Source organism: Leptodactylus fuscus, chromosome 8 (assembly GCF_031893055.1).
Source record: "Leptodactylus fuscus isolate aLepFus1 chromosome 8, aLepFus1.hap2, whole genome shotgun sequence".
In the NCBI taxonomy this organism is placed as follows: Eukaryota; Metazoa; Chordata; class Amphibia; order Anura; family Leptodactylidae; genus Leptodactylus; species Leptodactylus fuscus.
In genome coordinates, this window is record NC_134272.1 from 10,397,929 (window position 1) to 10,414,652 (window position 16,724).

A 16,724-nucleotide genomic window follows, 5' to 3' on the forward strand; every position below is an offset into this window, starting at 1 on the left:
GACATTTGTCATTGTCGTACATGAATGAACCCTAGGAAATATGATGTCACCCTTTTAGGATGTGGCTGAATTTAGTTGTTGTGATGCCAAAGATTGTCGCGTCGCTCTGATCACATGTAATGCAAGCAAACGTGGTCGTGTCGCAAGTTGTCGCGCCTTGTGATGTCATAGCCAACAGTTAAGGGGATGTCCTGGTACTTCAGTGATGTCACTGGCCACATTTGGCACATCATCACTGCTGGACCGGGACCAGAGATGGCGAGAAGCGGCGCCTGCTGTTGGGGTACCGGGGAGGGTGAACAGGTTATACAAGTTACCTCTAGTCAAAGGTCGCGGGGTAACCGGCCGATTGGGGGGGGTTAGAGCCTCAGGGGGTCCCATAGACCTCTTTACAACATACGACGACACCAGTATTATAGAATTAGGACATGGTACGTGGGGGCCCCATTACATGTTTTGCATTGGGGCCCAAGATCTTCAAGTGACATCTCAGTCTTGACTGGAGCAGCAGGATGGACAGCAGCCCCTCCATTTATTTCAATGGGACCCCTGGAGATAGCAGAGTGCTGGGATTTTGTGATAAGTGGGGGCTCTGGCAGTCAGACCCCTCCCAGTCATAACAGGGGTAACTTGCCATGACTAGATAGCCCTTTAGGCTAGAGCCACACGGTGACATCAATAAGAGGTACTGTCACTTTAAGAGGCTGTAGTTCGCTATAAGCTGAGGGATTCTGGGAGTTGTAGTTCCGCCCATTAGAGCAGACAACCCTGGGACTCGCTAAGATGCTGGTGGCTGCAGCCGCGGACCGGAACAAGGAGCCGATCCTGGACGTCCTGCGGCAGTACGTGAACCCCGCGGCCCCGGTGGTGCGGGTGCTGGAGGTGGCCTCGGGCACCGGGCAGCACGCCGCGCATTTTGCCCGTGCCCTGCCCAATGTGCGCTGGAGCCCGTCTGAGGTAGACCAGCGCTGCCTTCGGAGGTGAGTCAGGTGACCAGAGCGGGTGGTCATGTGATCAGGGCGGGTCATGTGACGGCCGTGAGGTTAGGGATAGACAGTCTGCGGAGGAGGGCGAAGGCCAGGGCGGCCAATCAGGTCACAGCTTTCATTTTCCATAGTCCCTTTAGGAAATGAGAGCTGACTTCTGATTGGTTGTTAGGGGTCATACAACTCATGTACATGGGACTACAAGGAAGTGGGGCCCTTCTACAGATTTTGCATTGGGTCCCTTGAGCTTCACGTTACACCGCCGACGCCATTATTCGCTTGTATTGTTCGGGTATTCGAGGCAAACTGGACCCAGGTACCTCCATTCCCTGCAAGCCCTGGCCAGACCGGAAGTGAAGCAGCTCATGCGGCCTCTGCATCCAATCACTGACATCACTTGGGCGCTGATGATGTCATCAGTACCCAACATGCCTCATGTCACCTGAGCCGCTTCACGCCGCTGTCCATTCAGTGTATGCCCAGGATGAAACAAGGGAGCTGATGTCGGAAAACGGGGGCAGGTGAGTATCATTTTTTTTGGTACTATTCCGTTATCGGGCCAGCAGAGCTTACCAGCACCAGCATTGGGACAGCAGCAGTCAGCATTTCAGCATCGGGAATGACATCTGAGGACTGACTGCTGGACCGATGCTTGTGCCCAGCTCTCCTTCCATCTGCCCTGTACCCCTCTCTGGCCCGCCCCAAGGACTGACTGCTGGCCCGATGCTGGCGCCCTGTCTCTAGTAACCAGTACATCAATGCCCCCATCCATCCTCCCAGTGCTGCCCCCCAGCTCTTCTTACATCTGCCCCGTACCCCCTCTCCCTGCCACTCGACTAGGCCTCACCTCGGCGCTCTCATTCTGGCCATTAGCGTTCAGGAGGAAAGAAAGACGCTCGCACTGGAAGCCATGGCCGGCACAGAGAACGGAGACCGGAAGGAAAAAAATAGCACACACCGGGGCTCAATAAAGGGTCCTGAAAGTGGCGGCGGCGATTCAGGGATGCGCTGACCATAGTAACGGCGGGGAGCTATGGTGACCCAGAGGGACAAACTTCCTGCAGCGTCCCGGCGACTAGTAATGTCGGTCAAGCCTAGTCACGTGGCGGGGAGAGGGGCAGATGGAAGGAGAGCTGGGCCAGAGAGGGGTACGGGGCAGATGGAAGGAGAGCTGGGCACAAGCATCGGGCCAGCAGTCAGTCCTCAGATGTCATTCCCAATGCTGAAATGCTGACTGCTGCTGTCCCGATGCTGGTGCTGATAAGCTCTGCTGGCCCGATAACGGAATAGTACCTTTTTTTTTTCCATTTCCATTATCCCTGGGTTTCCTATTCCCTCTACATGTTGCCGTGTTCACTATGCCGCGCCATTTCTTCTTGTTCCTTCAGCATAACTGAATACATCTCCAAGTGGTCTCTTACCAATGTGGACCAACCTCGCGCCCTCGACGTCTCTCGGAGCTGGGAAACCTGGGGCCTGGAGCCAAATTCACTGCAACTGGTTGTCTGCATCAACCTGATCCACATATCTGAAGCCAGCTGTACACAGGTTACTGCTCCATGTCATACTAGGCCTGTATGGGGACCCCATGACTGTTCCACAATAGCTAAGACAGACAAGTCTGTGCAGCCCAACATGTGAACCTACCATAGTGATCCAGAGAAAAGCCAAACCCCCCCAGTCATGGGGCTGCCAATTGTCATATAAGGGGAAAAAAATGTCTTCCCAGCTCTAAACATGGCAACGTCGATAGGACTGCTGCAGCTAATCTCCAGTCTTAGTAGTATACAGCTGTGATGTCATTACTGCCGCTGCTCCGTATACAAACAGGGTGGCAGAGGTAATGGTCCTCCGATGGATCAGAACAATGGACACATGGTGCAGATGTGAACATAGTGTTAGTATCAGTGCTTTTTTAATCTTCTATTCTACCCCTGCTGTCTGCATTTAACCCCTTTAAGTGCAGCTGGCACCCTCCCTGCTATATTATAGTGGTGCCACCTGCTGGTGGTGGCGCATTGTGTTTAGTGTTGCTAGGGCTATAGATGCTGCCAAGCAAGCAATGTAGAAAATAACTAATAATTGCTATGAAACATTTATATGGCGATGGTAGCTGAACTTTGTAGGTCCAAATGTGTCCCCTGCCATGTGAGTGACACGTTGTGAACCCCTGTGGGTAAGAAAGGGTGTTTGAAGAATCCAGAATATAGAACAGATTTCTCTGCATTTCTTACGTTCCTTTAATATGATATTTCGATTTATAACAGGGACTGTTTTATGGGGCTGGACATATACTGCAGCCTGGAGGCGTCCTCCTCACCTATGGGGTAAGATTGTGCCTTCTGTTTGGTGTAGTGTGACATGAATTGCTATGGATATCTATAGGCCCCTTATATGTTCTCCATAAGTATGGAGGTTACTGTAGGAAATAGGGCAGACTTGGTACCACTTACCTTCCTGAGAGCGGAGGATCTTGCAAATTGAAATCCATCATGCCTGAGCCTTGTTACGTCAATGGCGATCTAATAATTTTCCAGCACTCTGGTTGTGGATGGGTCATATCTAAAGCAACCAGTGTTCCGATATGGGATACTCTTATGGAGCTGGTATCGGGGGCCACACTCTGCAAAATATGTAAGAATTGATGTGCACAGTTGTCGGCTTTGTAGATCTGACCGGGCCTAGTAACCATAAGTAGTCGTCGTCCTGTGACCTCCCTGCATTTACTGACCACTGTCTCTGTTCTCTCCGCAGCCATACTCGGTCAATGGCGTCCTCACTCCGCAGAGTAATATTGATTTTAACCAGAGTCTGAAAAACAGGTATTACACAATGTATCCCCCATGCTTTATCTCTGTCACCTGTTGTGCTGCACCTATAGCAGTCATGTGTCCATAGGGGCTTCTGATTAGTAGACAGGTAATGTACCGGACGTGCTCACTTGGGGTCATATAGACTGCGCGGCTCTGCCCGGGCACAAGGGATGCTCTTTATTGAGTTATAGGGGTTAATAGAGATATCTGGGTCCTGCTTAAACTCTGCAGCTGTCCGGTCATGTAGCCTGGGAACTCTTCTATCCACATAACCTGGATTAGCACTGTGTATACGGCCTCATCTCTGCTCCCGGAGCTCCTCTTTAATCCTGTCCTCTGCATGTATATGACTCTCTATATGACTATTGCATTGCAGTAATCCAGCCTGGGGAATCTGGGATACATCGGATCTGCGTGAGCTGGCAAAGGCTTGCGGGTTGACATTGGAGAGGATGGTAAGGATTTCTAGCAGAGCAAAAGCTCAACCAACAACTATTCCTCCTAACCCTCGACTCACTGAGTGTGCATGTGTTTCAGTGGGGAGAGGGGAATACTGTCGGGACCTGTTGTCAGCAGCCCATGTTCCATGAGGACAGCCATGTACTTTTACACGACACCTACTGTTGAGACAGAGGGAAAGCTGGGATTTGGCCCGCAGACATCAGATGGTCTAAAGGAAATCCTGGACAATCCCTTTAAATAGTTTATGGGGATGTATCATTCCCTCTATAGCAGAAAAATGTCGTAGAGGGAGGATATTGAGGCGCACGTTCGGCGCACGGCCCTTTCGTGTGTCTAGTGTGGCCCTCAAGCACCGATCCGTGCCATTCCCACCAGATTCTGTGAAGATGGGCCGATTTACTAAAACGCACATAAATCTCTTGGTCCTTCTCCCTGTCGAACTGTTTTTAAAGTCTGGCATACCAAAGGTCAGTCTTAATATATTTGCCCCTCGCCTATTGTATTCATCTTAAAGGAGTTGTCCAGTATTGGATAAAAGGGTCTGCTTTTATGTTTCACCCAGGAACGGCGCCACTCCGATCCACAGGCTGTGTCTGGTATTGCAACTCTAGTGACTACTGGAATACCAGACACAGTACAGTGGTCAGAACAATTTTAAGGAAAAACCATTCTAATCCAACGTGTATCGTACCAGAGGATTATGATCAGAATAGAAAATATCTTTGCGTTAATGGCCGGATTGATTGTCCCTGTGTCCATATCCTGCACTGACTGCAAATAAACTGGACTTTGCCTATTAAACTGTTGCAATCCTGTAATAATAGCCGAGGTTAATGGTCGACAGGTCAGCCGTGTGTATGACAATGTGACATTGACAGACACAATAGCATTCTGAATGTCTGCCGTCCGCCCCTCCCCCCTGGCATGGCTGCGATTAACCAATGCCAATCTCCTATCAGGTGACACACAAACCTTTGCGCCACTGATCTCCGACTCTCACGTTGTGTTGCAGGTGGACATGCCGGCAAATAACAAGTGTTTGATCTTCCGTAAGATGTGACCGAAGGTCATACGTATATGAAGATGGCGGCAGCGCATTAACCCTTACAGTCCGCTAATGCTGTGGTCTTTGCATGCCTTCTTTTTATATGTCTGTTTATAGCTTTGTGCAATTGTATTGGGTATTTGCATTAAATAAAATGACACTTTCTTTAAGGTTGATGGGGTTTTTTTGTCTGCAGAAATTTATAATCTACATAAAGCAACCCGACTTTGTCATTCGGATTAGCTTTATAGCAAACGGGGCCCTGACATTGGGGCTTAACAATATAAAGTGAAGACAAAATTTTGTCAACTTCATTGTGAATGGGCAGAATTGTACCTGAAGTCTGGGGCGCCCTCATGTGGCCACTTTTGGTAGTGCACTAAATTTCATTCTACTGTATGATATTTTTTGCAAAATTATATTCATCAGAATCATTCAAGTAGATGGATCTCATAAGTTACCCGCTTTTCTGAAAGACCTTGTAAATGGACTATAGCAGGGAGTTATTATAATTTATTTATAGCACCAAAAAGTGGGAAAAAAAACCAACATATTGTATATAAAATGATCCATAGAACATAGAAATCCAACACAATAGGTAAAGTATCGTATAAGGAAAGGCTGCAACAGTTCTATCATTTGGCATCATGTAGAAAATTAGAAAAATGTCAAAAAACATTAAAAAAAAAGTCACTTATAGCGACTGTATAGACATCTCAGACACGGGTTTAATACATCACATGACCCATCTATGGTAAAGGTTACACTTAAAGTGTAAGGAAAGGTTTATGTAGGGCGGGTGAAGGGAAAAGAAAGAAAAGTGCCTGTCTTACTTCTTACCTGGGGGATTTCAGTCTGTACTCTGTACACAAGCAGTGTCAGTTTACAATGAAGTCTATGGAGAGAGGAGGAGAAGGAGAGAGATATCTACAGGACTAAATGAATCATCTCCGTCAGGAGGCGGCTGGAGAGTAATTCCTGACAGGCCAGTTGGGAAAGAAAACAGTCTATAGTGCTGATGTCTCTCTCCTCTCCATAGACTTCTATTGCACAGATTTGATCAGTGGCAGAAGGAGACAAAGGCACTTTACTTATATAAAGTCTATTACAAAGTTTCTTCTCTTCACCTCCACTATGGATTTATGAAAAAAAATAAGATTAAAAACGGAGTTATTCTTTAAACCTAGCTTTATTATTAAGGGGACCTCCCCCCCCCCTTATCCTAATAGCTACATAGAGTGTCTCTTTGGAGGAACCATCACATCAGTACATTACATGGACAGCCTATTGATGTAATGGAGGTCTGTGCAATGCTTCATTTCGCCTGTGGGTGTGCTATAGGGAAACTGAACACTTGGCAGGTTCCCACTTGGATTAAAGCTGGTCGCTGGGGGTCCGTTTACTGTCCGAGGCCCCTCTAAAGGTAAAATAAACAATTGCCTAAAATGGACTGAATTTCCTACTAACAAGACTTCAACAGACACCTGAGCCCAGCAGAGGAAACACTTTGTGAGCTCACACAATATTCATGAGGTCATAGCCTATAAATTCATTAGGAATTGGTGACATATTTGAGGCATGAAATGACATCATAATAGTGGTCGATCGCCCATTGGTCACCAGCATCGGGATCATCCACCCCCTATCATGAAGAGCACCAGTGCAGGACTATGTAAGGTCCTACGTCTTTTCAGTCCTGAAATCGGTTCAGCATCTGACACGTTCCCTTGTCAAGCATGTCTCTGACCTTCCTCAGCCTCTTCTCATTGGCGGGCCGTACGTAGCTTGAGGGTCCTAATAACGCCATGCCGTCTTGTACTTCACCCATGATCAAGAGCTGGTTGTCTCCTGAACCTGGAAGGCTGTTGCACATGCACCCGCTTCCTCCGCCGTCCCCCACCGTCACCTCCAAATACTTGGTATGGAAAAGACGGAGACCCATGTAGTCATCCTTCAGTACTTCTATGAGGACCACCCGCAGAACTCGTTCCTCCCCAGACTCCTCAAGCCGCCCCACAATTACAAAGTCACTACGGCACAAGCTAGGCACAAGTCGTCCTCGTAGGTGGCATCCTTGGCATGGCTTGGCACGTGGCAGGGGGCAACGATCATCACAGGCTTGTCTGCTCTCAAAGTTGTTTTGATTGCCATGACATCCACCGTAAATGAAAGAAAAACACTGGCGCATAAGAGAACTATAAGCCCACCTCCACTGCAGAGCCTTGCACGGTCCTCTCACGGGTGGTAGTGTGCAAAGGTCTGGAGACCGGGGCTGGCACGATGATCTGCACTCTTCATAAGTCTGGAAGACATTGGTACCACCTGAGCAGCCTTTATCATAGAAAGTCTGGCAGTCAGCACTTTGGGAGTCATAGAACCAGCGAAGGACTCGAGGACCTTGGCAATCTCTATGATCGGGAGGCTTGAGACATTCAGATGGGTGGACTGGACGCCGGTTGGTTGTAACCCCTGAAGATGTACCCTTCTTCACGACAGAGAGTGGGAACTGAGCGCGGAGGAGACCTGCAGAGTTCCTCGCCATGCAAACGTAAACACCGGCGTCTTCTGGGCGAGCATTATAGATGACAAGTTGGCCAGAATTGGTCACCACGAGGTTGCCATACATCTGGTCTGGTCGCATGAGTGGTGCAGCAGGGCCCTCGCCTAACTTTTCCCAGAGGATCTCAGGTCGTGGGCGGCCACTAGATTCACATTGTAGCCCTACGGTCCCACCTACGGTCACCGATTGTGGGGTTGGCGAATGGTACAAGGCTGGTGGCAGCGGTACTTCCAAGGGCGTTGATGGTTGGGTTGGCTGCAGGGTGGTTTCAGAAGGTGCCATAGTGGTGATAGGCCAAGAGGACACAAATTTGCAGGGCACTTCAACCAGCGTAATACCTCTAGAGCAAGCCTCGGCATCCATATAGCAGCGGTTATAATAAGTCAGGCCATCGGAGGCGCAGGTGAACCCCGGCTGCTTCCCACATCGCTCCCGACAGCGGCAGACTGGACGTCCTTCCCACATCTCACAGACAGAACCCTGCTGAGCGCAGACAAAACCCGTGCAGGTGGCAGGACGGATGGATCCAGGGGCTGGCAGGCCCGAATCAGGGTAGCGGGCCGCCACACAGCTCTGCTGGCCGCAAACATTGGTGCAACATTTTTCGAAAGGTTCACAGTCCTGAAGAGAAATCAGAATGAGACAGAATTATAATAAATGGCCCATAAGCCTTTGGGGTTTAACCATTTCAGTGCTGCATAGTACATGAGGCCTCTCCTATCCTGTCGCCTTGTTGTCTCTGCTGTTGAGAAGCTACAACTGAGAACCTGCGACTATCGGGTCATGCTGGGAGTTGTAGTTATGTGACATTTGTTAATAAAATTTCTGTGATTATCCCATTCATAAATATGAGAAATTGGTCAACATGGCGGTATATATGGACATATTTCATTCTTTTGGTCTAGGCACACACAACATGCAAAACTGTATTTTCTATGCAGAAGTAGCAGAGCTGAATTTGTTGTATAACAATGCGGCATTGCTAGGATAACGGTGTGAGTTATATGCAGTCCCATGTAAAACCTCCCATTAGGATCCCACGGTGAGTCCTGTGAAGTGTTAGCTCGCCTCTGCTACATCTATCCATGTTAATCTGGGTTAGTGTCAGGTTTTCCATAAGTACAATACAGATTTCAGAATGAATAGAATTCAAAGGTTACGGCGGGTTCAGTGGAGTAAACCGTTCTTACCTGATCGGCTTCACATTCCCTTTCACAGGTGCTCTGGGCGTCCACCCACAAGTTGGCATTCAGCTGGTTGGGGCAGATGCCAAAATGCCCCCGGGCTGAGCTGTAGCTAGCATGTTGGGCTTGTAGGCAAAGCAGAACAAAGCAAAGTGTAGCCCTCATCTCCCTTCAACTAGAAGTCGAGATCACGCACATGTATGTGCATCTCTAATACGTGTCCGTGTGTTAAAGGTTTAGGCCAAAGTTACATATTTTATATCGCTATTACATACGAAATGCAATGGATAGGACCAAAGCCTGGAATATCATGTATGTGTGCGGGCATGTCGTGGGCATGTGTCCTAGTCCATGTACGTGCCCGTGTTGTCACATACATGTGCACTGGTGACATCTAACCTTTCTTGGGTATGTTCCAGGTAAATCACAATGCCATCCCTGACAGCCTGAGGAGAGAGAAGGGCATCTTGTGGGCACCGTCTCCCGAGTGTTGTGTGATGTGCCCAGTGGACTCCCTTCTTGTCCTCTTTTCACCCGCCCCTGATGTGGGACAGGATAACTTTCTAAACAGGATCCTGGATGGGAGGGAGCAGACCCTGTGTCTGTGTGAGGAGGGGGTTAGTGTGTCTGGTTTTATAGGGGGTGATGGGGATAGCAGGCAGAGGGTGCAGTGTGCGTGCCCAGGTTGTAAGGGGTGCAGGTGAGATACAGACTAAAGGACCGGTCACACGGACGTGTATGAAGGCCATACAAGTTATGTACCCAGTGCAGCAACTGGTGTGTTTGCCCCGGGGCACGGGGGCGTTGTGTTATGTGTGTGTTTTACGCGTGACCCCGCAGATGGTGGACGAAATTGGGTGGCACACTCAGGCCAAGAGTGTGCCCATTGTGATGTAGAGGGCAGTGCGCCGGCCAGGCGTGTTGTGCGACAAAGGTGTAGTGTGCGGGATGAGACAGAGGGAGCCTGTCTACATGTGTGTGCCACAGAGGTGTACAGCAGCGTGGAAAGGAGAAGGAGGAGGGAAGGAGCAGAGCTTCCCTGTGATGGGGGAGTAACCCAATTCCACCCCTTGTTGTCTCCTTTCATTCAGTGTTGGTGGCTTCCAGTCTGTAGCCCCCTCCCCTCTTGCAGACATTAAATGAGGGGATCAAAGGGCGCTGCCATTTAACCCCTTCCCACGCATACTCAGTCCCTGCATTGACATCTCCCTGACAATCCGGCCCATTCCTCTTATAACCCTTCTATAAAATAAAATCAGGGAACTACAAGACCCACAATGCACTGGGGCTGCTACGCCTGGGCCTAAAGTTGTGAAACAAGTCCTGTCAATAGGGAACGAACAATAAAGCTACGCCTGTCAAACTCTGGTTACACTTTTTGATAACTAACGGATACGGAGACGCTTTCTGACGTAGCGGCCAATCCCACTTTTTGGAAAAGATTAAAGCTGAGCCCTGATTGGTTGCTATAGTAACAAGTATGATGTCATGGGGTACGCTTCTTAAAGGGGGTTTCTGATCTTAGACATTTACGACATATCCACAGGCCCCTGGGAATCGTGATGTGTAAAGTATGGCGCAAAAGTTTTTGTTTGAGAGTCTCCGCTCCCATTTTGTAGCATGTCACGCCCCTGTGGCCATGTAATATATCACCTATAAGATGGCCGCCACGGGCAGGAACTCTCATCCAGTCCTATAACCGTACTGGCCAACTGTTTCCAATGGAGGTCTGGGAGTCACCACATTTTTTGAGTGGCCCCGCCGCACTATTCCGGGACTGGAAGAGGTCACTGTTTTTTGTCAGAGCTTCTTGCACATTTCAGGAGAGTTGTCAAGTAGATGAAGGGACGAGATCTCGAATGAAAAGATGGCCGTGTATGTGCCTGACTCCCTTCAGTCAAGTCTATGGAAAGAGAGCAGGTCTCCATCAGGGGGAATAGAGGAGGGGGTTGAGGACCCTTTTACGGAGAGCTGTGGTAATGTAACAGCTGGAGGGTCACAAGTTTGGGGAACCCTATGTTAGGTTATGTTCATAGAGTTTCTTTGATGTAGAAAAAAAAAAATCACTTAAAAATGTTTCCAAAAACTTGAGTTCCCCGGTTGAGGTTTTTCAGCGACCCAATGAGTGGTATTGAAACGCCAGCATGGTTTCCGCTCCAGAAACCTCTTTTTTGGAGGCAGCGCAGTTTCTACATGAAGGTAGAGACTTCTTGAAAGAAAGTTCCACAAGGATTTCTGTCCCAAATCCTTGTGGAAAGTACTCCATGTGAACAAGCCCTTAGGGGAAGTTCACACTGAGTTTTTTGGTCAGGATTTTGAGGCCGTATTCGCCTTAAGATCCTGACCAAAAATATGGCTTCCATTGAAATCGAGGTGCTCATTCTTGAGGCTGTTTTGCCTCGCGATTCGGCCTGAAGACACTTCCTCCTCCATTCATGGGGCCTAATCCGGAGCGGAGTGCGCGGCTGGATGCTGGTGCAGTGCAACGGCTTTCAGTCACGGCTACTCAGCTTTTGGATCGGAACGGTTCCGATCCAAAAAAACCCATGTGAACTTACCCTCACAGTCACTGACTAATGCTTAGATTTTCTAATCTTCCTTACATCCTTAGGTCACAATCCATCTATTAGAAAGTGATAGATGATTGTGTAGACTCTGTTCCCAGGATCATCGTAGGTCACAGAGATCACATTTCCACCGATCATTATGTAATGGCATATCCTACCTGTCAGTGACTAATCTCAAACATTCCTGTAGGTTATTTTTCTTCTAAATGATCTTGATGAAAGCGAATCTGCCCTGCACATCTCTCTGTACGCTTCAGTAAACTGCATGGCGGGGTTTTTGCCTGTAGTATTATCTATACAAGCTGTCAAAAATCCCTTTGTACCGTGAATGACTCCACAGGAGCATGGAGCACAAGAGTGGTCACCTGCTGCTTGCACCACCTGTATGCTAGGCAACTACCTAAGCACATACGGGGACTTCCTAGCAAGCAGAGAATCTGCATATTGTAGATGGCTTACTATGGAATCTGATCGACGTCATCATGGAGTTTACCTTTTCATAAATCATGTGATTCTTGGCCAAATATAAAACAGTTTAATTAAAAATGATGTTTTCTGTCTGAAAAACCTCTCTAAAGTTCTAGTTAATTTTCAGTTCACTCCCTGTTGCTAGTGACGATTCGTCCATAGGTACCATCCAAAAGCAAGACGGCTTCGCATTGAGTAGAGGGGGAAAGTCTGTTCTGTCTTCACATAGAGAGGGGAGGGGCTGATTCTCCTCACAGCCTGCACACACATCTGCAAACTGTTGCTCTGTGCACTGGACTGAACATTCTGCACAGCTCACTCCTTATAATATAAGAATCATCTTCCATGTACTGGCATCTACTTCTGGCTTCTTGTATGATTACAGATGGGATATTATTCACAGACAACAAGCTGCTTTACTGTGCTTTTTTCTTGCGTTTTAGCTGCTTGCCTGTGTGTCTTTGCCCTATATTTATAATCTAGTGGGTCTCCTATGTTATGGTCACTTGGGCCATAATATTTGATTGCTGTTGCACAGTTACTCCTGGCAGAATTACATATAAAGAAACCAGTAGTAGTTGTAATGGATGGAGGGGGCAGACTGCTCCTTATTGTACAAACCCACAGCCTCAGGGAGAATTGTAAAGTGTGCTGCAGCCATAATGGGGCTATTGACAGCAGAAATACTGATAGGACATCATGTATGAAAGATTATATAGCCAGAGAACAGGCAGCACATATTTCAACAAGTTCATGTACCCTTTTAGAGGATGGGTATTGGCCATAAGAGGTCGCTCCTATTACCCCCTATAGGGAGCACATACCAAATACATATTAACACCGTCCTTTCCGATATATGGACATCAGGCCGCACAATCAATATTGGGGTGGGACGCCTATGACTGTCGTATCCTCGGTCTCCCTATACACACGTTCGGCTTGATAGAACGGGTAATAATAGTAATTTATGGACGGTTATATTCATGAGTAAGCAGCTTTTAAGACAAGGACAAAGCTGCCATCTCTGTCTGCGCCTATAATGATCCATGACAGATAGAAGATTTGCTTTATGGCGGACGTCTCATTTTCCGAGCAAAAGGGATTTATGTTCCATTAAGTCTGTGGGTGCAAAGAACTGCACGACTGCCCCATCTGTTCTCATCATGAAGGCCGTAAGGTCCCGTGCAGCCTGTTGCCTGCAGGGTGACTGCTGAACAAAGGCGTCCTCGCCACCCCGCACGCCCCGGCCTGCTCATTATAAGGGCAGCCATTAACAGGACTAAACCCCAGCTGTGGCCTTACATGAGGATTTGCTGCAAACTCCATGGGGAGATGGATATCATGATGTTGTGGGGCGGCTCGTACATTTCACACGTGTCCTCCAAACATTAAGATGTAAGCGAGCGCCTCGAGGAGGGAATTGGGAGTCATAGGGGTCAGTTCAGATAGGCAAACATCTGATGTGCAGGACAATGGGAAGGGGATTGATTTATGGAGAGGTCTGTTGGGGGAGAGGAAACTCATTTCAATAATCCCATATTTTAGTCTTTTGTGGGGGGCAATTCAGGAGAACCCCCTTATGCTGGTACAGAACTCTATGCAACTCTTTGTTCTCCATTACGCCGGGTTCAGGCCTTATGCGAAAGTGAGAGGCATAAAATAGCCATGGAAGGGATAAACGCAGCTTCATAGATGTCAGCATTAAGGGGGCGGCAGGGAATTCCATAAAAGAATGGTAAAAAGTCCCGGAGGCGTCAGCGGGGACAATGGATGAGAATAGTCGGTCATTGTTGGAAGTCTGGAAGAGTGTAGGAAGAAGGTATTTGCGCTTATTGTAGGGAAACGTAGCGATGTGATGTCACAATGTCCTCGAAATAGGGATATTACCAGTATAACATCACAAAGGGGAGAAATGATGATGCAACACTACTTCTAGACAGCAGGGGGCAGGTAAGAGCTTCCTATAAGCAACCTATGGAAGATTAGGGAGTAGTAGTGCGGCCGACAGTGGACAAGGTTCTCCAGAAAGCTTACTATATACAGGAAATATATACTATATATGTTAGTAAAGACACTCATAGGCCAAAAAAATGCCACACCCAGAAAAAAATGTAGGATTGCTTCAAAACTCGCCCTGCCGTTATGTCTCGGTCCTATATGTCAATAGTTACAGGTGGGGTCTGATCAAACACTGGGTCTCGCCACAAGAGGGCGTAAAAGTGCTTTCCTTGCTGCTCTATGTAAAGGTTCTCCAAGGCTACTTTTGGGTAGTGTACTCCTTTGACATCATTGGATTGCCATTTAGGTGGTTCTGGCCTAGCTGGTAGGACATATTAAGAGCAATGGGTACACGAGGTGGTGCACAATTTCCAGATGGGCCAGTAGAGGATTGTTTGTTCCGCAGATAAGCAAGCTCCCAGTTTCCATGTCCAACATCCAGACACAGGGGACCCCTTCATTACACCCAACTGAAGAAACGGCACAGACACAGCTTCAATTTACACAGGGATTTTCATTTATTTTAGAAAAAAAAAATATATCTCATGTTTTCACAGTTGGATAGATCAGCCCCATCCCATACACGGGTGAGGTCCCGGAATGCTAGACCGGCCCCGAGCAGCAGAAACTAGAGATTGCTGGAAGAAATGAAGAATAATCCTGGCCCAAATTCCCATTCCAACCCGTCGTTTGAGCTTTGCCTAATATTGTACTTGAGCTATAGAGTGGAGGTAGGCAATGTGCAATAGAATGGCTCCCGGGCAGCTGTCGCACTACAAGTCTCAGAATACCTTCCTGGGTTGGTGACCGGTCAGGCATGTTGGACGTGTAAGATGAAGATCAACCGGGGAGAAACAGGTTGCCCGGGCCTGATATGAATGATGCATAAATATCTCCTCGCACATCACATGCCACAAGATCAAGGAGAAAGAACCAATGGGAGATAAAGCGGGGGATGGAATGTCAACCGAAACGTTACTACACCCGACATACACACCTATGGAGGTCCCATGGAGGACCCTAGTGCAGCCTCCTCCCATCCGGCATACAATACATGAGAGTAAGTGGGGGTACGGCCCCCGATTTACACCCCATAACACACCTGGAGGGGTACATTAGCTCTCCGCCACCTCCGACCTCAGATAATATGGCGGAAGAATCCTCTAAAAAAGGGTCACTTCGAAATATAGAAGGGGACACAACGTGAAGAGAGAAGCCTAACAGCGGGAGGGGGGGCGATCATGCACTAAGCCCTTAGTGTTTTCAACCTGACCCGGGTGCCCGTCCAAAACGAAAACCCAGGTAAACAATTTATGGAAGAAATCGGGCGTTTTGTTAATATATTATATAACCCCTTTAGGTGGTCCCAAAATATGACATATACTAATGTACTGTGTATTTAAAGGGAAAGTTCCCTTAAAGAAGCTCTCCAGTATTTGTGTATTGTAATGATAGTATGTAACTCATTGATAACTTTATTGAGTAGTTACGTGCTCTCCGCTGGAGCGCTGACCTCCTCTCTGCTCCTCTCATGTGCGTTTCCTATGCCAGTCTTAATTCGTTCTCCTGCTGGGACTATTTAAAGCCTTCGCCCTCCTAATAATTCTTGAGGTCCCCGTGTGTCAAAACTGAATTGTCCACCAGTCAGGGACTGTCACAGATTTCAGGTTTTGGTGTAAGTTTTAGTAAATCTGCCACCTCCACCTTCATCTCCGTACTGCTTTCTAAGGTACTGAGCAGGTGACAAACAAAGAGAGTGGAATATATTTTACGGCCAGTGACCGCCTCACTTTTACACCAGAAACCACCTGACTTTTAGTAAATTTCGCCAACTGTGTGCATCAGAGGAGCGAATAGGAGGTCAGTGCTCCAGATGAGATCACATAACTTCACAATACACTTATTTTATAATATTACACTATAGACAAGCTCATTTTTTGGTAAAGGTGTAGGGGTGTGTGTGGAGGAACAGAACTATTTTTCTTTTTACTGGAGTGCTTTGTTAAAGGGGCAGGCCTATTACAACCATTTAGCATCAGGCCATTGTTCTTGAGATTGGTGGAGATTTCAGTTGTTGGACCCTCCAGACATCCTGTGGATAAGTGCAGCAACCCCTTAAAACACCTAAGAGTCCACGCCCGTGCCCAGGGCTACTCCTAGGTAACCCAGAGAAGGACATGTCTGTATATATAGTTGAATAATCAATGTACATGGCCTATGTGGGTAGACGGGCACAACCATACACTCAGCCGCAGGCCCTCAAAAGTTTTGATCTCAGATGCCAAAAATCTCTTGTGTCTCTGGAGACAGCCGGGGGCCAAACGCCAGTCATATTCGGTGCGTGCCCGGGTGTCATACATGACTGCAAGAAAGGAACTTCCCTTTAAGATGTTTTAATAGGGAAAACCCATTTCCAATCTGGGGTAGGTGGAACGTATATAATATGGAACATACCAACAATATGTCAATGTCTACAAGAGCCATTCCAGTCCGCCAGCAAATCACGTCTAGGAGTTGTGACATGATGGGAGTTGTTGTCTTGTCACTTTCACTGCCCAGTTACCTGATCTCGCTGCCTTTTCTGTAATCTTACAGGACTTGTCCTTTAAAAGGATTCTCCAGGACTTGCCTGTCAATGCAC

General features: G+C 47.8%; 2 protein-coding genes across 2 annotated transcripts; one reads left to right on the forward strand and one right to left on the reverse strand.

The window, feature by feature from the left end:
* The first annotated feature begins 761 nt into the window (after positions 1 to 761).
* On the forward strand, positions 762 to 5,480 carry METTL26 (methyltransferase like 26). The gene is made up of 6 exons (XM_075285760.1): positions 762 to 980; positions 2,375 to 2,534; positions 3,254 to 3,313; positions 3,741 to 3,808; positions 4,176 to 4,254; positions 5,274 to 5,480. Exons 1-6 carry the CDS (start codon positions 784 to 786, stop codon positions 5,319 to 5,321), a joined length of 612 nt encoding a protein of 203 aa, XP_075141861.1. The 5' UTR covers positions 762 to 783; the 3' UTR covers positions 5,322 to 5,480.
* A 1,365-nt stretch (positions 5,481 to 6,845) lies between these two features.
* WFIKKN1 (WAP, follistatin/kazal, immunoglobulin, kunitz and netrin domain containing 1) lies at positions 6,846 to 9,272 on the reverse strand. The gene is made up of 2 exons (XM_075283886.1): positions 9,057 to 9,272; positions 6,846 to 8,487 (listed from the first exon to the last, which is right to left on the reverse strand). Exons 1-2 carry the CDS (start codon positions 9,213 to 9,215, stop codon positions 6,997 to 6,999), a joined length of 1,650 nt encoding a protein of 549 aa, XP_075139987.1. The 5' UTR covers positions 9,216 to 9,272; the 3' UTR covers positions 6,846 to 6,996.
* Positions 9,273 to 16,724: the final 7,452 nt, after the last annotated feature.

What these genes read in the sequence shown, in the direction of transcription:
- METTL26 (XM_075285760.1), top strand. Translation starts at nt 784, where the DNA reads ATGCTGGTGGCTGCAGCCGCGGACCGGAACAAGGAGCCGATCCTGGAC. An exon ending in CTGAAGCCAGCTGTACACAG is followed by an intron (nt 2,535 to 3,253) that starts GTTACTGCTCCA and finishes GATTTATAACAG; the next exon opens with GGACTGTTTTATGGGGCTGG. An exon ending in AACCAGAGTCTGAAAAACAG is followed by an intron (nt 3,809 to 4,175) that starts GTATTACACAAT and finishes ATTGCATTGCAG; the next exon opens with TAATCCAGCCTGGGGAATCT.
- WFIKKN1 (XM_075283886.1), bottom strand. Translation starts at nt 9,215, where the DNA reads ATGAGGGCTACACTTTGCTTTGTTCTGCTTTGCCTACAAGCCCAACAT. An exon ending in GGGAATGTGAAGCCGATCAG is followed by an intron (nt 8,488 to 9,056) that starts GTAAGAACGGTT and finishes ATTTCTCTTCAG; the next exon opens with GACTGTGAACCTTTCGAAAA.